We start from the raw sequence: 21,837 nt of genomic DNA on the forward strand, positions 1-21,837 counted from the left end.
GAAACTAGTGTGAGTTTGCCTGTTCCCTTTCCTCTTCTTTCACTGCTTGCTTTGTTTCCTCTTTTGGGGAACCAAGTGTCCTCAACCTGCCTGCTCACAATCCCCCACTATGGGACCCTTTCCAGGTATCCCATTCCCGCAGAGCCCTAACCTAACGTGATGAACTAATTTGAGCTAGATATTAATGATTAATTAATAGCTTAATATGTGCTATGGTAACATTTACATTTTGACAGGTCCTTTGGTGTCATAACCCAAAGGCATGAGTAATGTGGGAATTTAAGTGATCCTCTGCCAGAGACATTTCAGCTCCTTTCGAATCACCCACTTGGGCTGCTTCTCATTCCACCTGGGCACAAATAAGCCCATCCCTAGGTGGTTGAATATGAGAAACAATTTTGGACTTTGGAGTCAGAAGACTGGGACTCATATCCCAATTCTGCTACTTAATAATTATGTGACCTTTAGCAAGTCATCAAGCCTCTGTACCCTGCCTATCAAACCTGCTTATCTCCTTAGCATCAACGAAAATAATGTACTGGATCAAATCAAATTATATATGTGTGTGTGTGTGTGTGTGTGTGTGTGTGTGTGTGTGTGTGTGTGTATGTATACAATACAGATATATAGTGCATTGTAAACATGAAACATCTATATAAATGATGGCCCCAATGTTGTTATTATTGAAGTCAGATGTAAGATAGAAAACTATCCATTCATTGCTAAGAATTTCTAATGTATCTTCTGTGTGCCAAGTCCTGTTATGAAAAGACAAAGACCCAAAAACACATAGGACATTGTCCCTTTTCTCATTGCTTTAGAGAAGACTTAGACCTTCAGAGATGAAGGGAGCCCACGAGATCAACTTCTTCTACTTTTTATGTTAAAAGTAAAGATCTAGGTCCCAAAGAATCAAGCTCTTAGCCAAGGTGACCCCACCACCAATAAGTGGCAGTGGCAGTTCTCCAGGCAAAAGCCAAAAGTTATTCTACTATGTTACACTCCCTTTCTAGGATAATGATGACATGATCCACTTTTAAGTGAGTTTGAAGATGTGAATCTATGTAAAAATATTAGATATAATCAGAGATAAAATTAAGGCATAATAACCATCATGCTGTCTTAGGAGTAGGTAATACACACACACAGACACACACACACACACACACAAACACACACACACACAAACACATACACACACACTCCCAGCAAGGATGAGCATTGTATTATCTAAAAGGAAATTATTGTGTTCATTTTCATCTTGGGTCCTGACAAGGGTGAGCATCATATTATCTAAAAGGAAACTATTGTGTTCATTTTTATCTTGGGTCTCAATTGACTAAATTTAAAGAACTTCATTCCATCCCCCCACATCATCTCATTGATTTTGATGGTTGCTTTGTGAACAGCCCCATGTAAACCATAAAGTCATGGAAGATTTTGCCAACATATTTGCAAGTACTGCACATTGGAATCAGCACAGAAGTCATACTGAAGCCTTGCTTTGAAAATTCTAAATTGAAATCAATGTGTGAATTTGATTGATGGTGGATATACTGATGCCCATTGTTGAGTTTGTTTGGAACCTAGATAGTGTTTCTTTTTAGGTAAGCACCCAGAGAGGAATGTGTACTGACTCCTTTGCCCCAAAGCTTATAACCTGTCCCCAGAATTGCTCATTTTCATGATAATCGCTACGGTGCTGTCAGACCCTAAATGGCAAGCCATCATTATTCAATGCTGGTCAGTCAGACAGGAAGGCAAGTACAAGACATTGCATTGAACCTGCATAGATGTCGTGCACTCTGCAGCTAATGAATGCAAGCTTGTAAAAGGGTTTAGACACCGCTGGCATCCTTAATGTAAGCTTGATAATAAGCTTTTGCTGAAATAGCTTCTTGTCTACAAGTAGTATTTCTAACTCAGGAAGAAAAGAATGAGGCAGGCTTTGTCCCTGGATAAAAAAGTGAGTTGTGAGATAGAGGATATCTTGGAGGATGGAAGGCCTCCAAGTTAGAAGGCGGCATATTTTTAGAAAGGAGACTTGACTTTAGGACCAGGACATATGGAGGAAGGGGAGTGATTTGCTGAAAGTGAATGAATGTCCAAGTACCTGGTTTATCAGTACACAGATGCCTCTGAGGGGAGCTTTGGACACTCTGTTGTCAAAGGTTAGGTGTTATTACCAAACATGTCAGGGAAGAAGGTCAAGGCTTTTCAAACAAAGAGGAAATATCCTTGTTTTCAAAGACAAAAAAAGGAAAGATATCAGCTCTTGCCAGATTTGGAAAGAGTAATGGACTCAAACCAGAAAGAACCTCATAGTTGTGTTCTCAGGTTCCTAAGACAAGTAAGACTCTCAGAAGCAGAATTGATGGGTAACAGTGCTGTAGCTTCTTCACTACTGAACTTCCCAAACCAGAGCAGGTCTTTTAGCAGCAACATGAGCTTGTTTTTTAGGTAGGGAAGAGAGTATAGCAATGAAAAGATTCCACAGTTCCACATAGAGATCAGTATTTTCCACAGGACTCAGTGAGCACTACCTCAAAGTAAATGGTTAATTCATCTTGTATCAACAGCACTGTGATTCATAATGTAAACTTGGAGAATCCTTGATGTTGCAGTCACACATTCCTTTTAATTTGATTCTGCGTTCTTTTAAAGCTACAGTGAGCTAACTTAATAGAATGCAACATGCAAATGCACCAATTTTTGCCTTGAGGCAGTTTAGCCTGGCTGTTTCAATGGGTGTCTTCTTTCAAGTATATATTCTTTCTTAAATTATTTACTTGGTAAACACACTTTGCATTTTCAAAGGGGGAGGAGGATTGGTATGTTGGAGCTCCTCTTTCAAAATATCTGGTTGAATTTTAGGTTCTTCTCCCCTTCCCCAAGATAGAGACCCAGTCATTTTGGATTTTCCTCCTCAGACTTTCACTTTCTTATCATCCTGGGAAGCCCCTTTTTCAGCCTCTCCATTCTACACGTCTTTCTGCTTTGCCTACAGCAATACTCACTGGCAGTGTCTGGCTGTGACCGCACTGTGGGCTTTGTTACAGATGGGTCCTGCCAATGCCAACCATTGTTCCAGAGTCCAAGCTGGTCAGACTGTTCTTTTTCTTTGAGGATCCCTCCATTCTCAGTTTTGCTTCCTTCAGAAGGGCTGCTCCCGCTTAAACTATTAATATCTAAGGTCATCTTGGAAGACAATTTTGATTGGAATCAAAACTCTTATCATATATCTCTGCTTTAACTCATGATCTTTTCTTGACATTCCAGAATCTCCACATATTTGCCAGTCTTTAGTTTAAAATTAAATGTAAATGTCCCCTCCCTTCATTTAAAAAAAAAAAAAATTATTTCTTCTGCTGTTGATTCAGTTAATGTAGCTGGCCTCCCAATTAAGTTGCATTCATCTTTTTCTGGCTTAATTCCTTTTTTTTTTTTTTTAATAGTCTTCTTTTAAAACCATAAAATGATCAAGGGTGAAGCAACTTCGAGGTCATCTATTCATCCTACACCCACCCCCTTTTTTTTTTTTTTTTGCTGAGGCAATTGGGGTTAAATGACTTGACCAGGGTCACACAGCCAGGAAGTGTTAAGTGTCTGAGAGCAGATTTGAACTCAGGTCCTCCTGACTTCAGGGCTGATGTTCTATCCACTGCGCCACCTAGATGCCCCTAATCATCCACTTTTAAAACCCAACTCAAATCAAATGTCACATCTTCCATCACTCTTTCCCTGATGCCCTAAGTTGGAGAAGACCTTCATCTTGGTCCCTCACTAATAAGAGAATTATTTCATTACTATTATTACTATTATTATAACTTTTTATTGACAGAACTTATACATAGGTAGTTTTTTACATTATCCCTTGCACTCACTTCTGTTCTGACTTTTCCCTTCCCTCCCTCCATCCCTTCCCCTAGATGACAAGCAGTCTTATACATATTAAATATGTTATAGTATATCCTAGATACAATATATGTGTGCAGAATTGAACAGTTCTCTTGTTGCACAGGAAGAGTTGGATTCAGAAAGTAAAAATAACCTGGGAAGAAAAACAAAAAATGCAAACAGATCATACTAATTTTCCGGTGTTCCTTCTCTGCTGTAGCTGATTCTGTCCATCATTGAGCAATTGGAACTGAATTAGATCTTCTCTATGTTGAAGATATGCACTTCTATCAGAATACATCCTCATACAGTATTGTTGTTGAAGTGTATAATGATCTCCTGGTTCTGCTCATTTCACTCAGCATCAATTGATGTAAGTCTCTCCAAGCCTCTCTGTATTTCTCTTGTTGGTCATTTCTTACAGAACAACAATATTCCATAACATTCATATGCCATAATTTACCCAACCATTCTCCAATTGATGGGCATCCATTCATTTTCCAGTTTCTAGACACTACAAAAAGGGCTGCCACAAACATTTTGGCACATACAGGTCCCTTTCCCTTCTTTATTATTTCCTTGGGATATAAGCCTAGTAGTAGCACTGCTGGGTCAAAGGGTATGCACAGTTTGATAACTTTTTGGGCATAGTTCCAAATTGCTCTACAGAATGGTTGGATTCTTTCACAACTCCACCAACAATGCATCAGTGTCCCAGTTTTCCCACATCCCCTCCAACATTCATCATTATTTTTTCCTGTCATCTTAGCCAATCTGACAGGTGTGTAGTGGTATCTCAGATTTGTTGTAATTTGCATTTCTTTGATCAGTAGTGATTTGGAACACTCTTTCAAATGGATAGAAATAGTTTCAATTTCATCATGTGAAAATTGTCTGTTCATATCCTTTGACCAATTATCAATTAGAAAATGGCTTGATTTCTTATAAATTAGAGTCAATTCTCTATATATTTTGGAAATGAGGCCTTTGTCAAAATCTCTAACTGTAAAAAGGTTTTCCCAGTTTGTTGCTTCCCTTCTGATTTTGTTTGCATTAGTTTTGTTTGTACAAAGGCTTTTTAATTTGATGTAATTAAAATTTTCTATTTTGTGATCAATAATGATCTCTAGTTCTTCTTTAGTCACAAATCTCTTCCTCATTCTTTATGCCTAAATCATGGACCCATTTTGATCTTATCTTGGTATATGGTGTTAAGTGTGGGTCCATATCTAATTTCTGCCATACTAATTTCCAGTTTTCCCAGCAGTTTTTGTCAAATAATGAATTCTTATCCAAAAAATTGGAATCTTTAGATTTGTCAAACACTAGATTACTATAGTTATTGACTATTTTGTCCTGTAAACCTAACCTATTCCACTGATCAACTAATCTATTTCTTAGCCAATACCAAATGGTTTTGGTGAATGCTGCTTTATAATATAGTTCTAGATCAGGTACAGCTAGGCCACCTTCATCTGATTTTTTTTTTCAATAATTCCCTTGAAATTCTTGACATTTTGTTCTTCCATATGAATTTTGTTGTTATTTTTTTCTAGGTCATTAAAATAGTTTCTTGGGAGTCTGGTATAGCACTAAATAAATAGATTAGTTTAAGATATATTGTCATCTTTATTATATTCACTCAGCCCATCCAAGACCACTTAATATTTTTCCAATTATTTAAATCTGACTTTATTTGTGTGGAAAGTGTTTTGTAGTTTTGCTCCTATAATTCCTGACTTTCCTTTGGTAGATAGATTCTCAAATATCTTATACTATATTGCTTGCTGACAGGGCAAAGTAGCCACACTGCCTGCCTTCAGTCTGTGCTCAATCTGATGTCCCCCGCCCTCAGGCAAAAACAGATCTTTTCTGAGAATTTTGAGGATATCTTCTGTTGGTAATTATTTGTGGGGTTTTTTCAGTTTAGCACTAATTCCAAAGCCTTATGAAATAAAGTATTCTGAGAGCAAAGATGGAGATTAAGTAGATGTGTGTGTCCTCTCCACCATCTTGGCCAGAAATCCCCTAATAAGAGAATTATTAAACAAAGTTAATTTTTGTTTTATTTCTCTCTAATAAACAATGCTTTTATTTCTCTCTAATTAATAATGCAGTGTTTTATATGTTTATATTTTATCTCCTAAAAAGAATCTAGATTGCATGAAGGCAAGAGACCTGCCTAACCTAAACCTTTTTATCTTACACCTCTCCCACTACCATCATCACCTTGCAGGGACTCTATCCACAATAGGTGCATAATAAATGTTTGGATAAATGAATAAATCCAGTCTGATTTTCTCATTTTACTGATGAGAAAATTAAGGTATAGAAAAGTGAAGTGACTTGCTCCAACTCAGATACATAGTAAGTAGTGGAACTAGGCAGTAATTGCACACAAGAATCCTGGCTCTCCCTTACAGATTCCTAGAATGTAAATTTCAAAATGTATGTTGTGTCAAGATTTCTATAACAGTCTACTATAGCCATCAATGTCATTGGAGTTAGTATATTTGGACTCTTTATATCACAGAACCTGATGTGCTGGTTGAGGGAGGAAGGAAAAGTGAATAAGAGAAGGGAGAAAGGAAGGAAAGAAAGAAAAAAAGAAAGAAAAGAATGAGAGGAAGGAGGAAAGGAGAGAGGAAAGCAGGAAGAAAAGAAGGAAGAAAGGAGAGAGGGAAGGAAAAATTGTAGAAAGAAGGGAGGATTAAAAAAATGGAAAAGAGCACCTGGTCTAGACCATATATATAGAGAGAAAGTTAGTACAGAAGCCAACTTCCTCCCTAGCCTGGGCGCTCTTTGAGAGGAAGAACTAGTTTTCATTTTTACCTTCACATCCTTAGTACTTAGCACCATGGTTTAAATATAATAGACACTTAATAAATGTTTGACCTGAATTGGCATCACTTGGAAGGCATCAAGGAATAAATTCTCAAGATATTTTAGGATCATAGATTTAGAGCTGGAAGGCATATGTCTTGTCCATCTTCCTCCTTTCAGCCATGATGAAATGGAGACACACAGAAGTTATGACCTGCACAAATAATCCAGGCAGTAGGTAAGCATCAGATGTAGGATTCCAACCTGCTCAATTCCAAGCCAATTTATTCTTGCCACTGTACTATGCTGCTTCCCATATCTGAAAGAAAGGGTGATGCTGGAAGATTGGGGGAAAAATTTTTGTTAATATTGCCCCAAAGTTTATCAAAACATCAATAATAATCATCTATATGCTTTTTTTCCTCCTCCATTCTATAGAATCATCTTAGACTCATTTACACCATATCAGTGTCATCTTTAGCAACAATATCAGAGAGATATAGGAAAGCCTCCACAAATTATATTCTATAGCATACTACATCTTTACAGTCACACAATTGACTTAGAAATTAAGATAATAGAAGATCTGATTGTGCATATCATTTTTGGGGGGAAGGGGGCTGGGTTGTTTTTGGTTTTGTTTTGTTTTGTTTTGTTTTGTTTTGTTTTGTTTTGTTTTTTGGTAACATTTTATTCAGCAGAGTAGAAAGCCAGAACAAAAACTTTTCCTCCAGCTAGGGATCTCCATAAAACCAGTTTTATTCCTTCATAGACACAACAACAGAGTTAATGTTGTTTAATAATTCTCTTATTATTAACACCAAATGAGACATAAAAAACAGGGAGCTGGATGGTCCTTCAAAAATATTTGCTGTGCTGAGGGGAGGGGCAGCTAGATGGCACAATAGAGCACGGCCCTAAAGTCAGGAGGACCTCAGTTCAAATCCAGCCTCAAACACTTAACCATTATTAGCTGTGTGATCCTGAAAAAGTCACTTAACCCCAATTGCCTTGCAAAAAAAAAAAAAAAAAAAAAAGGATTAGAAAAAAATACAATTGTCACTGCCTAAAAAACATCCAGGTTAGAGTACAGAAAAGCGATTCCCCTATTCATGAAGGTCATCAAGATACTGCTGTTTGTTATGACCTTGTGTTACATTAGATCTTCCTATAAATAAGAACCATAATCACTTAAGTGTTTGCCCAGTGTAGCTGTGCCAGAAAAAAACAAATGGCTATCTGCTGTCCAAACTACGAGAAGTTGAATGGAAAGTCCACAGAGCTGGCCCATCATTACATACATCTTGAATAGACACTGCAAATGGACAGAAAGCTGAGCCTAGAACTGAATAAAATGAATATAGCCTACTAGACATCAGATGGTAAATTGTGTAACCCTTTGCAAACTTCTCCATAAAATAGCATCCAATTCTTAACATTCGAGGTCCTTCCACTGATGTCCTTCAGTCCTGTCTGAATCTTTGTGATCCCCTCAGACCAACTGTCCAAGTATTTTCTTGGTAAAGACACTAGAGTGGTTTGCCTTTTTCTGGTCCAGTTTTCTGCAGATAGAGGTGAACTGACTTGCTTGAAATTGCACAGCCTGTAAGTGTCTGAGGTCAGATTTTAACTGTGGTCTTTTTGATTCCAGACCCAGTATTCTATCTGCTGTGTCACCTAGCTGCTCCTCTAGGCCACCCAGATGTTGTATGATTACAAGCCATTAATTAGAACTCCATCCAAGGAGACAAAATTTGGGATCACCAAAAGAGGAATGGAGAGATGCATAGAAATAAGGGGCAGCACATTACCACCTGTACATACAAGTAAAAGATATCACCTAAGAAACCTATGGTCAGGAAAAGAAATAGGCCAGACAAGAAACAAGAGAAAAGAGATAAACAGCCTCCATCCTACTGTGATACTTGTGTAACATCAAGGGATCTAGAAAAAGCTCTCGAGCATATTAGATGAACCCTCCCCCCATAATGGATTTATGGGAGGACATGGACAAGAGACACATAGGATAGCATGGGTGGGCTATGACCTACATTTTGTAAGGACCATTTGCCAAATCTATAGAAGGGTAGTGATCTGTCAGTGGAGGGATTAACCACACTGATAAAATCACAGATCCATGAAATATATATATGTGCATACATATATATGTATATTTAGATATATATGAAGCCATATCTATTATATATGTGTATATATAATAGATATTGACAAATATTTATATGTCCTCTACTCTTTTTTTTTAATAGAAGTAAGTACTAATTGACAGCTTCATGCTGAGTGTTCTGTCTTCTCACTGTGAGTCTCTGAAACCTACATTCAGTTCAGGTGTGCCCTAAATGAATTAAAACATATGAGACTTTAGGAGGACTCTCTAGATGAAATCTTCTTTGGGGCTGGAAATGAGGATACCCAATTAAATAGTCGAGGAAAGAAGTGAGGATATAAGCATTCCTATGCACACATTTTTTCTAAACATGCCTTAGATTAAACAAGTTTTCTCCACAGTTAATCCTGTGTAAATTAGCATCATGGATGCCTTGAGGCCTTCAACCCACAAATAAAATGGTTGTCAACCAAACTATACAAGAGACCTATTACCGTATATTACTTAGGGCAGAATTTTAAAACGTTTTCATGCTTATAATCTAGTTTACTGCTGAGTTCCAATTTTGCCGATTGCCTTTGCAAGCCAGCTACATGGTAACTTTCTGGGAAGACAGAGATCTCATTTCCCACAGAGACTAAGGAAAATAGTTTATTCCCAAGCGCATTCACATGTACCAAAGAAGAAAAGAGAAGAATTCCAGTCCAGTTGAAAATTTAAGCCACAAAATTTGTATGTATCAATATCTATAAAAGCATATTCCCTTTGCTATGGCATGAAAAAAAAAATTTTTTTTGAAAGAATCTTTCATACCTTCCTTTGGCTGAGTAAATATGTCCTGTTAAGTCTGAATTAGCTGTCATCGCAAAGAATTAATGTCTTGGTGTAGCCTTTCTAGTGGGGAAGGGAGAAATAAACGAGACAGATCTTGGCTGAGCTTTAAGTGATAAATGAGGACAAAACAGGCCATTCATCTCCTGCGAGGAGAGTGGACACAAGCACTAAAGCAGTTTTGCGGAAGACGTGTCAGCAAATGTGATCATTTTGTAACCTGTCAGGAGGATAGAGAGCTAGTCCTTTTAGAGTGTCACAAGGGAGTGTGTTTGTCTGATATGACAGTTTTCATCCATCCATTTACTTGGGGGGGGTGGAAATAGAATTGTCGTGGGGGAGGCAGAGGTGAAAAAGGGAGAGTTGAACTTGTATAAAACTGCAATTTAATTTATTGCTGCTCACAACACATTCATTCATCCTGAATATATGTAGAGTTTTGAATCTACACAAGCAGATATATTTATGGACTGCATGGAAAAACTCTGTCTTTTTGATATTTGAGGACTCATTTAGATTCCATATTCAAGTGGAAACTCCATATTCAGAATACCATATCTAGAAAAGGGTAGGACTTCTGTCTATGTATGTATACATGTGTGTGTTGTGGGAGACAGAGAAGAAGATTGAATTGCCTACTTTTCTATTTTTTTGAGGTAATATGGGAGTATCTCAGACTATGTTTGACCCAAGTTTCCTCTGCCTTCAGGAAACATAATGATACTGGCATCCATTTCTAAGAACCAAATAGCAAATTATGAAATAAGTTCATTAGAAGCTTTCTCCAGACATACTGGGATGTGTGTGTCTCTGTTCATCTAGATTTAGCTTCTCTCTGTTGCCTGATCATTGTTTAGTAAACTCTCAACTTATTTCTGCTTAGCAGTCATAGGAATAAAGATTTTATCAAAAAATGCTGAGTGATACCCAGCTTTTGGACTTCCAGAATATTTTTTTTATTATTATTATTTCTCATTTCCATCTCTTTGCTACCGAGCAAATGGAACATTCTCTTCCAGCATAATGGAACGTGTGTGACACGTCAGTGACAGATGAGGCTTTTACAACATAAGCTTCACAGTTTGACACTTGCTTCTTTATCCCTATCCTTTTTTTTTCCAACTCTCTTTTATACTTTTCCCTGGGTATTTTTGTACAGGTAAGTATCTCCTTGACGTGTGCTTCCTTGGAATCTTTTACCTTAATAAGAAACGCCATTAAAAATGAGCCTTGTCTCACATATTAGATTAAAAAGAGAAGATGATGTGGGTCCCTTGATCACTTAAGAGACTATATTGCAGTCAGATCCCTGAAAGTTTTTGCATTACTTAGCTTGCAGCAAGTGTTTCTGAGTGTCATCATTGCAGCTCATCACTTGGTGCAACATGGAAATCATTATGAAGCTATTCATTTGTATTGTAAATTGTGAAGTCCCCAAATTGCAGACTTCAGGAACATCCCCCCATGCCTCTTTACACACACACACACACACACACACACACATTTATACACATACACGCACGCATGTACATGCACGTGTGTGTATCTTTTATGGGTACCTAGGGACCAATTTTCTCCTCACTGTTTGATTATACAAGTTTGTCTTTTATGTGTGGTTTGGCAAATGTTGCTCCAGTTTCTCTGATTGATTTTACTATTTTTTTTTCCTTTTTTTTTTTTGTAGGATCATCCAAAACCGTATTTTGGTGGTTATCTTGGCAATCATCGTGGTCTTCACCATCCTGACGGCTATTTTTATTTCTGTCAAAGGACACTGATGTATCTGCTCTTCCCTGATATACAGCACTACACGCCTTGTTCTGAGTAATTAAGACAAAGTGGTCACATGAATCATCCCTTTGCACTGACAGGCCCGAGTGCCCCCTTCTTCTCCCCCACTCTTGCCGCTGTTCAACTTTGGTGCAAGGAGTGTAAAAGATGTTTTCTATTCTTGATTGCATGTGGGGTAATTTCTCCTCCTGCTGATGTCTTCACCGAGATATTTTTGGGAAGCTTAATTGACTTGAAAAATTTTCACTAAATGATCAAAATAGTATTTGTCAAATTCTTTCTCTAACCTATGAAAACAGAAAAGGCCAAGTTGTTGGAGATGGGGGAGGGGGTGGTACTATTGGAGGAATAGGGGAAGAAGGGAGTGGAACACAAATATGAGTTATTTAATGCTTCCATCAGCTTGTGTTGGTTATTAGAACTGTTGTTCTGTTTGTCAGAACCCTTGCTATATATGCCTTTCTGTGGTGTCCAGATGTACAATGAAGAAGAAACCAGGTGCTGAAGAAAGTGAGTTTCTCTTAAGAACCAAGCCAGTTCATGAGAGAGGAAGGAGAAGGAAAAAGGAGCAAACCTCTGGCTTAATTGTAAAGGAGGCTGTGGAATGTGGGCTGTGTAGTAAATTGACCTACAGCTTTCCCTGTTTTTCTATTGAATATATTTTTACTAAAAATTGCCTAATATCTACTTTTTACAACTTTCATTACTGGCTGTGAGACGTATTTCTTTGCTTCGTAAGAGCTCAGACTTCCTCATATTTACTAGCAAGATGAGGCCTTGCACAACATTTAATTGTGACCTGGGCATTCCAGACCAATTTAATCATCTCTCTATCTTTCCAGTTTTAATATTTGTGCTGCCAAGCGCAGCCCCTAGTATAAGTAAAAGGTCTGACAAGGTTCTCTCCATATCCATTTCCGAATGTAAAGAGAACATGAATATTTCAATAAGAGTGAGAACATGACTCCATTAGTGTGAAATTTCAAATGTGATTATAAATATGATGATGTTCTGTAGTAAGAAAGACTTGAATAAACTTTATCTGAAACATCCACTAGCCTCCTTGAAAACAGTGAATTATAACAGAATACAGAAAAGGAGGGGTCAGGGAGAGGCAACGTTTAGCTGATGTTTTGACTAACCGATATTCTGAAAACCTTTCTGAATTGGATATTTGTTCAAATTTGTAATTTGATTTGTGATTTTGAATTTCTTTTTCTGAAGTCCTGGGGATTGCAGTTGAAATGAGTTCATTTGTAATCAGGCTTAAAGTTCAAGCGAAGATTGTGAGGTAGGTTGTTGTGTTTTTCCCAGCCACAAAGCAAAAGGTGTTTTTATTACAGCTTCCTAGGCTGCCTTTGAATATGGTTGGAAGCTTCAGAGTCCTAGAAATCAAACCTGTTGTCTCTCATAAAAATGTTTAATAACTTGTGTGCCTGGCCAGCAGTCACCTGGTTGGAACATTTGCCTTCTTTTTTTTTTTTTTTTTCCAAACCAACTCAGAAGAGAACTATTACCGTTCAGAAAGGGAATTCAGGGATTCAAGGATGGTGAAATTCACCAGAGAAATGGTACTTATCTAAGCAGGTTAGGGCATGCATGTGTTCCGATAAATCATTTAGTATTGTGTAAATAAAGCTGCAGCCTCTCCTTTGGAATGATGGTGAGGGAATAAGATAGAGTGAAGTGGGACCTGGAGAAGGAATGGAAGCCTGTGTTAATTTTTCTATCTGCTTTAGGAATCCATCTGGTCATGAATCTTTTATTCAGATTACAAAAATCTGTTAGCACTAAAAACGTTGTAGGAATCATTTTTTAAAAACACTCCTTTCTGTTTGGGAGTGCTAATAGTATGGCTCTAATAGCATGTCCTCTCTAGTGTTCATTCAGATCTGTTGATCTTAAAGTATACATCTACTTATCTAGTTACCTAAGCATGCTCTAGTACCTAGCAGTGGCTTCTGGATCCACCAAGTGAGCCCAGTCAATTTTGTAATCCAGATTTTTAAGCTGTAAACTATCTCCCTTAAACCTATAATTCATGTTGAAGTCACTACTGTGAGAGAGGGAATAGAGAACTAACTTTTCAAGGACTAGCCTTTTGCCCATCTCACTGTCAGTATGTGCTGTTGTCCAAATTTCATTTCTGCACTTTGGGACGGGGGTATCAAAGTTGAACAGACACGCCTCACCAGCTCCACTTTCCTCCTGTAATGACCCCCTATGGTAAGGCAAGCCCGATTGTCTCTGGGGAGAGTTGGGATGAAGTAGATTTGGAGGATCTCTTGAACTCCCCCAACATGACCTTTGAATAGATGTCGGAAAAATTGAGAAGAAAAGTACCCTCCAGAGGGCATATTCCCTCACCTCCCACCCCTCCCCAGATTCGGGTATTCCCACATTTGCCGGAAGTAGCTTGTCAAATTTGAAGCAGGTCTTGGATCTGTGAATGATTCTAAGTACTTACAAATGTAAGCCTCAAAGAGTGGAATGTTTCTAATGTCGGTTGCCTTTGTTGGAAATGATGCATGGGAGAAAGGGGGGTGTGGTATATTACTGTGTAAAATTCATGCAGACTAAAACCGTTTCCCTGACAGAATAAATAAAACGCTGTTACCCTGATCCAAAATCAAAAGCAATTTAATTAAAGACGCTTAAGTTTTAAAGAGTTTTAAATGCTCCACATTGAGGGAAAATATCTAAAAATGTAGCGGGCCTGACGTCAGTTCCCATCCCAGGGCTGGAAGGCCATTTGCTATTCTGTTTAAGGCAGGCTGGATTGTCTTATTTTGGAACTAGCTTGGTGGGGGGTTTGCTTTGCTCCTGCTTCTGAGCCCCGAGCTTCAAAGGCAGAAATTAATGGTGAACAAAATTGTGCAGCTCTGACCATCCCATGCGGGGCAAACCCATTGAGGGTTATCATTAAGTAAAGAAATAAAGAGGAAGAAACCCTGCCTGGTCCAAAAAACCTCATCAGATAATGACCTCTGTGATTGGGTTTTCATTACCAAACAGCATCCAAAGATTGCCTACCCCATGGAAAAAAAAAAAAGGAAAGAAAAGAAAAAAAGAAAGAAAGAAACAGAAACTGTCTTCTCTCTCTCTCCCTCTCTCTTTCTCTTTTTTTTTTTTTTTTTTTTTGCACATCTTTTCTTTAAAACTGTCAGATCATTTCAGTATTTCAAATCCGAGGAAAACAGCCTGCCTGCTGCTGTATTTGAAGTTGTAATGGTGTCAAAAAGTCACGACTGACTGACAGCCGTCAGTCCCAGAGGAGCTCATTAAATCATAAAAACTTGACAAGGAAATAATTGCGCATCACCGGCAACTTGGCGCCTGTTTAGACGTTTTTATTTTCTTTCATTATTAGTCCCCACCATTACGTTCATTAACAAATTGCATTAAACAACTGTTAAGGGCTAATGATTTGTTTATCGCGGTTTTTTTATTATTATTATTTAAACATTAGCTGTGTCATGTGGTACCTCGGCAGCCTCTTGCTATCATCTGACTGAATATTTTTTTTCCACTCAGAGCTCTGGGTACTGTTGGAATATGGAATAGATTATTCATTACCCTCCTCTTTGCCACTGATTTGGTTTCATGTAGCGTCTTCCACAGAGAAAGATGAAAACTTGTCAAAAATAGGTTATATCTTATTCGAAGGGGCAACAATAGCAGCAGGTACAGGCACACTTTAATATTTAATTAAGGTAGATGTTAACCCCTTTAAATGACTTTAGCTGTAAGTTAGATTCAAGTGCAAGAGAGGAAAATAATTGTTCTTAATTTGCAACCTGTATAGCAGGCATCCTTCATGGAGTTGGGGAGGAAATTTGGAGCCTGATTTTAAGTAATGAAATTTCCTGGCATTTAACATATGCCCATTTCCTGACGTAGCTGTGAATTAACCACTTTCATTCAGGTCCAAAGCATAATTTCCTTGTCTTTCTGTCTTGGAGGACTAACTTAGGAGGGACCTTGAATGCTGTTCTCTGGCCACAGTTTCCCAGGAGAAAGGAGTTAGGTGTGAAAACCTAGGCCAGTGTTGCTGACTGCAGCATGAACTGGTTTGCAGAGAAATATGGTTCTACACAGCCTTGTTGCTCAATTGTCTGCTGCTCTGCCCAAACATGTATTTAGAGCAACATGGTCTAAAATGAAGTAAGTGCTGAAATCTGAAAGGCAGGCTTTTGTTTAGAAGGCTGTCTGGGGCCAGGCATGATGGGAGGGTGTCTCTGTGTAGTCGACCATAGCTGATTGCAAATAATGTTTCAATAATGGGTAACAGGAGCAATGCTTTTCTGAGTTTGACCTTTTGGCCACTTTTTGACTATGACTTGCTATCAACGAATTGATCTGCCTTTCAGCAGGTGCTATACTTTTGGGGGGCCTAAGAATAAAAAGCTGCGTCATGGTAAATCAGAGAACAATTTATGTTCAAAGGCCAGGGCTTTTTTCTGACTGCTGCAACTGACTGAAAGGGGGAGGGAGAGAGGAAAGGGTGTGGGAGAACCACTCTCTAGTGGGATCTGATGCATCTAAAGATTTCCTCTACCTCACCAGCTTACCCCACTTGTACCCAAGGGATCTGACCCAAAGGATCCAAAAGACCCAAAACACTGACAGTTCATGAGCAGATACGCTACCCCCAGGGATGTGAAACAACATCAGAGTGGCAGAATGGTTTGCTGTGTGATGTCAGATATTGAGCATCAGACTGAAATATTGAGTTCGAGTTCCAGCTTTGTTATTATTAGTTAATTGTATAACCTGGGAAAGGCATTCTCTTCTCAGTTTCCTTTTCTGTAAGTAAAATGAGTTAAACTGGATATCCTCAGATCCTTTCCAGAAGGAATCATCTGATTCTACATGATGCCTTTCCACAAATCTTTAACTTTTTGGAACCCTTCTCTCATGCCCTTTGAGCATAAGCGACAACAAGAAGAGGATGAAAGAAGATGGAAGACAAAACTCAGATTAAAGGACATTTTTTTTTGCTTCCCATGCTTGAAAAGGTACAAAGGCACTAGTTTCACAAAAAAACTAGATGCAAACATTGCCCATTCCCAAAACTTAAAGTTCTGCTACTATCTGGATACTAAAGGAACCCCAGAGGTATAAGATGGTCATATAAATGCTGTTCACTTTGAATTAAATTGTTCGATTTATTAGAAGTAACATGCAGCAGTATTGTCAAAGAGCTATGATGTTAATGTGGGAAACCTCTTCATTTTCTGACCATAACCAAGTAATATCCCACCCACTAACTTAGCTAATTAGTCTTAGAACTTTGCCTTACTTGTGTAAGCATTAATTAAGCACCTACTATGTGCTGATTCATTCAAATAGAAAAAAGAATCCAAGCCCAGTTCTCATGGAAAAACTAGTATCAAGGCAGAATTCAGACCCAGCCCTTCTGATTCCTGGGATGATCTTCAATCCAATTCACCACACTGATCTCCATGAGAAATAACACTCAGGTTATAATGCCTCATCCTTTCTATACATAGAATCACCATCTATAGGATATATACTTTAATCCATATAAGACTGACTTTGCACAGAGCAATCTAGGCTCTCCTACTCAGTGATATTCCATGAGAACATTTACACACCTGGAGGCTAGCATAAGGGAAAGTAGAGGATAAGTTGCATTCTGTGGCCCTTGATCTTCAGCTTTTAACCTCTGGAGCTAATGGGTCTCAATCTAGTGTTACTAATGAGGCTGGAGAGTATAGTCTTGTTTTCAGTGGGACTAAAGTATATAGTTTTGTTTTTATTATTTTGTTAACTAGTATAGCATGTTAGGCACTGTTTAAAAAAAAAAAAAGTACCTGACCCTCCAGCAGGGCAGGTAGTATTCATCTTGTGGGTATAAAGATTTCAGATGAGACTTCATCTTTTAAAAAATGGGTCAGGCTGTTGAGCAGTTGTTTTCAGCAAAGCTCTCAGATAAGGTTCTGAAACTATCTTGGGGGGGGACCCCTTGTAGAGTAGCCAGAGGCACAGCTGAACCCCTAAGGGGCCTCAGTGATAGTTCCTCAATTTAGCAATGAGGCTTTAGAGACCAGAGGGGAAAACATCTCCAAAAAGCTCACTTATTTGGAAAAAGTCTACAATGAGATGTCCAAGAAAGCCAATGGTTGAGCACAATACTACCCTGCTTCCCAGCTAACCTGGTTGTCAGGGGCGGGTTGGGTGTCATGTCTTGTGTAAACCCAAGAAAACACATATACACAAAACCATATTGGTATAATCATGGCAAGGACAACAGAGAAAAATATTTCATCATCCTGAACCCACTGTGTTTTACTTGTCCTACATAAATAATGAAGGCATCGACAGAAAGGGGGGGAAAAAACCGAAAAGGAGAGCTCTGTACTATGATTCAGTGAACTTGTGCACTCAGTCCTTCCCTTCATCCAAACAACTGCCTTTGGCGTGAATAATAGCTTGGCTGATATGAAGCTTCGTATTGATCTGTTGCTCACAAAAAGTCCACTGATAGTTCCTTGGACTTTTCCTGAAGGTATGACCAGCACAGTTCAGCACTGAATGCCTTCCATCTCTAGCTTCCCCCAGATGTGTTCAATAGGGGACAGATCCAGAGAGAACTGAGCACGTTATCTAACTCAACTTTGCTTTTCGGCCTCTTCTTTTTCTTTCTTTTTTTTTTTTTTAAGTCTGGAAAACTAAAGTCTGGCAGGGCAGAAAGCAAAATGGAGAATATATGATATCACTTCTTTAGGAAGGTACCTGCATGCCTAAGCCCATGTTTATGAAGAACAGGTAGCGAGGAATTTAGAAATGATTTGTGTATATATTTAGAAGAGGAGATGGCTAAATTAAATAGAGAAGAAAGCAGTAGTGGGTTACTAAATTTGAGGAGTTTACATATAAACTTTAAGCCCAGTCTGCCTGTCTCTTGGTGGCATCCGCCCTTCTCAGTGTTAATTTAGGAATTAAGATCCATTTGAAATTTGTCATTCCCCAAATCCTTGTATCAAAATTCTGCCTTATAGCTTAGAGTGGTTCCAACAGCTTGTATGACTGAGATCTTAGCATACTTAGGTGTGTGATAGAAATTTAGGGATACCAAAATGGCCCTCAGTCTCTCCCAGGAGTTGAAAGATGCCTGAAATTTCATCCTTTGGATGAAAGTTTTGCTATTAAAATGTAAATGTAGTTTTGTTGTTAAAATGTAAACAAGCTGAGAGGTGAGGTAACACGTTTATTAGCCTTCTCAGTCATTTACCTGTAACTGTGAGTAAGTTTCAGATCCTCTCTAGAGAAGCAGGTTCATGGTTTTACTCACCCATCATCAACATATATGTAAATTAATACTCGATTTTGGATATTCTGAACAGTCTAGCATGCTGCATAGTCCCCAAAACCTTTCCACTTCTTGATACAAACTTCATATACATCTTTTTGGCCAGTGACCTATCTTATGCTATCAGGATTGCCTGGGGAAAACAACAATGGTCTTACTGCCTGTCAACAAGAATTGGCAGTGCTAAGAGAGATTGCAAAGTCCTAGGGGATAATTTTCTCAAGAAACTCCCCATAATTGCCCTACACAGATCAAGGTCATTATCCTCATTTTCTAGGTAAGGATAGGAGTAGGGTTTGTAAAGGAACTCTAGTCAGAAAACTTGACTCAATGTTTCCAACCATTGATTCAAACTCATCTCATTTCCTCTTAAAAACAAAAACAAAAAAACAAAAAAAAAAAAAAAAAAAAAAACAACACTTGGATAAAGATCAGGAAGAGTCTTAGGCTGTTGAAATATTTTGTTTGATATTTGTAGAGCAGGTAGCCCCTAACTAGATCCATCTCCATATCATGTGAAGCCATCCCTCAGTGTTCCCATTTGCCTCCAGAAGAGAGAGAGAGAGATGATAAAGCAGGCTGCTTTAAAGGGAGGAAAACATTGTACTGGATAGTGAGCTGCTTCTGGAATCCAGAGGACCCGGGTTCAAAACCTATTGCAGATACGATCCAGTCAGTGATCTTGGGCAAGTCACTTAAATCTATTTCTGTCTCCGTTTCTTCAGCTGTAAAAAGGAAATGACAGCATCTGCCTCTCAGAATTGTTGAGGATAAAATTTGTTATGATTTGTAAGGTGTTTTGTTAACTAAAATCATAGTGTAAATGCAAGCTATTATTGTAAAGCTGTCTATCAATACTAGGTTGATAGCTTTACTGGGGCTAAATGTAATTTCCAGGAGCTTCTACATCATTTTTTTTTCTCTTTGTTTAAGAAACAACTTTTTAAAAACTGAAATCAGTCACAGTGGAACAGAATTATTCTTAATTCAAACTGATTCTGGTTCCAAACAACACTAATTGATCACCCAGAGATGTTTTTATTCCTAACTCTGCCATAATTTTCTGTGTTACTCTAGATAAGTCATTTGTCCAGATTAGTTCTCTTAAAACCTACTAATCTCTGTCTGAACCCCCTATATCATAGAATTAATGGAAAATGATGCCCCCTATCACTATGAAACTCTTGGAGAAGGATACTAAGAAACAACCCAATGGACAGGCTGGGGTGTTCTTTTTCCCATATGATGTCCTTTAATGTTTTTTATAAAAGACTGATAATTGAGTATGGGTAAAAACTGGAACTTACCCTTCACATGTAAAATTTGCCTAGATAATAATCTATTTGGGCTAATGTTGGGACACTATTCTTATATGGGTAACCCATTTGCTTAAGGAAATTAGATCCTACCTAGGTTTACACACACATACTCACACACACACTAACACACACACACACACACACACACACCATCCTATATATAACTGGGACCATGAAACCCTATTCAAATGAGAAAATTGTGTAAATCTCAGACTTGGAATTTTTTAAAACCACTTGTTAAATTGAAACATTTAACTCAGTATGCAATCAAAAACTTAGCCACAGGGCTAAGAATTACCTACCAGTATGGATAAACTTGAACTCACCACCCAACCTGTTGAATCACAGGAAACAAAGCTGGAGATGTAGTCTAAGAGTTTCACTTTCATCTTCTCTCTCTTCTCCTTTCCTCTCTGAAAGGAGAAAAAGTAAGCTAAATTCTAGAAAATGGTCATTTCGATTACTGCCTCTATCCAACCATCCTCCTATCATTCACACAGTTAGACTGGTGAGATTTTCATCTAAACCTTGGCGTTCAGAAAAGGGATTAAAAGGACTCTGCTTACTTTGGATGGGACAAGTTTCTGAAATCTTTTATGAGGGAAAAATGACGTTCATGTTCAGTGGCTCTGGGCCAGTAGAGCAAAGGAGACATGACTGAGAGGGTAAGAGTATGGAGGGAAATATAGAACTGACAGCATAGCAAAAGCCTAGAGACCTAAAGACCTTCAAAATTAAAGGAACCTCAGAGATCATCTGGTTCCAGTCTTTTTGCAGATAAGGAAGCAGATGCTAAGAAAGGAAATAACTTGACCAATGCCAAATATGAGGTGGTAATAGGGATGCCCAAGTTCTTACACTCCTCCTTTGACACCTTTTCTGGATTTTATCTATAATATCCAATGGCTCTGGAGATAACTCATTCTTTGCCAGGGCTGAATCTCTCCTCCAGCTCTTCTGTTGGGCCCTGTGTTAAAACATTGGGACAGGTTTTCTTAAGTCTTTGAATCCAGCCCTTTAGCTCCCACTGCCATAAGCATAGCCCTTAATTTAGTCATAAAAAAGACACCAGCCCTTCCCTAGGAAACAGCACCAGTGGTCCTAGATGCATGGCTCCAGTTTCTTCCTTGGCCCTTAGGATCAGAGATTTATTGCCAGAACAGATCTAAGACCAACTTTCTTATTTTATAGATGAGAAAACTAAGGACCAGAAAGGTTTGATTTGCCTGTGGTCACAAAACTAGTAAATTGCGGGGGGTAAGATTTGAATGTTAGTCCTCTGACTAAACCTAGCACTCTTTCTTCGTCACTGTACTGCTCTACCAATAAGTGCAGTCACATATAATACAGACAGATAGACATATAGTCATACATATATGCGTGCGTGTGTGTGTGTGTGTGTGTGTGTGTGTGTGTGTGTGTGTTGGGAGGTCAAGGGATAAAATGAGGGGGTTCCAGACTGGCATCATGAGGTATCTCAGAAGAATTTGCAGGCTTGAACCCTCAGGGAGTAAAGCTTGTTATAATTGTAATACCAATTAAAGTGGGCTAAATTCCAAAAAAAGTTAACAAAAAACCAAGAGCAAGAAAGTAAATTTATAAGGAAAATTTAGAGACCCAGGTGCTTCATGTCACTGATACGCTAATTTTATGGCTGAGAGATGGAGTTGAAGAGTGGTCTGGTTCTGACTTTGTGCGCAAGTACAGTATCCATA

The 21,837-nt window shown here is 38.4% G+C and overlaps 1 protein-coding gene across 5 annotated transcripts in view; it reads left to right on the plus strand.

Moving 5' to 3' along the window:
• Positions 1-12,521, plus strand: part of VTI1A (vesicle transport through interaction with t-SNAREs 1A) — a 421,992-nt gene extending 409,471 nt beyond the window's left edge. For 4 of the 5 annotated variants that reach the window (XM_074295623.1, XM_074295620.1, XM_074295624.1 and 1 more), the window contains one exon: positions 11,361-12,521. Coding sequence is in view for 3 of the 5 variants with exons in the window: in XM_074295620.1 (XP_074151721.1) it covers positions 11,361-11,454 (94 nt within the window). In the remaining 2 variants the exon portion in view is untranslated. The remainder of the gene's footprint in view (positions 1-11,360) is intronic. The other variant, XM_074295625.1, reaches the window with a different exon arrangement.
• Positions 12,522-21,837: the final 9,316 nt, after the last annotated feature.

Source organism: Sminthopsis crassicaudata, chromosome 2, assembly GCF_048593235.1.
Source record: "Sminthopsis crassicaudata isolate SCR6 chromosome 2, ASM4859323v1, whole genome shotgun sequence".
NCBI classification, from domain to species: domain Eukaryota; kingdom Metazoa; phylum Chordata; class Mammalia; order Dasyuromorphia; family Dasyuridae; genus Sminthopsis; species Sminthopsis crassicaudata.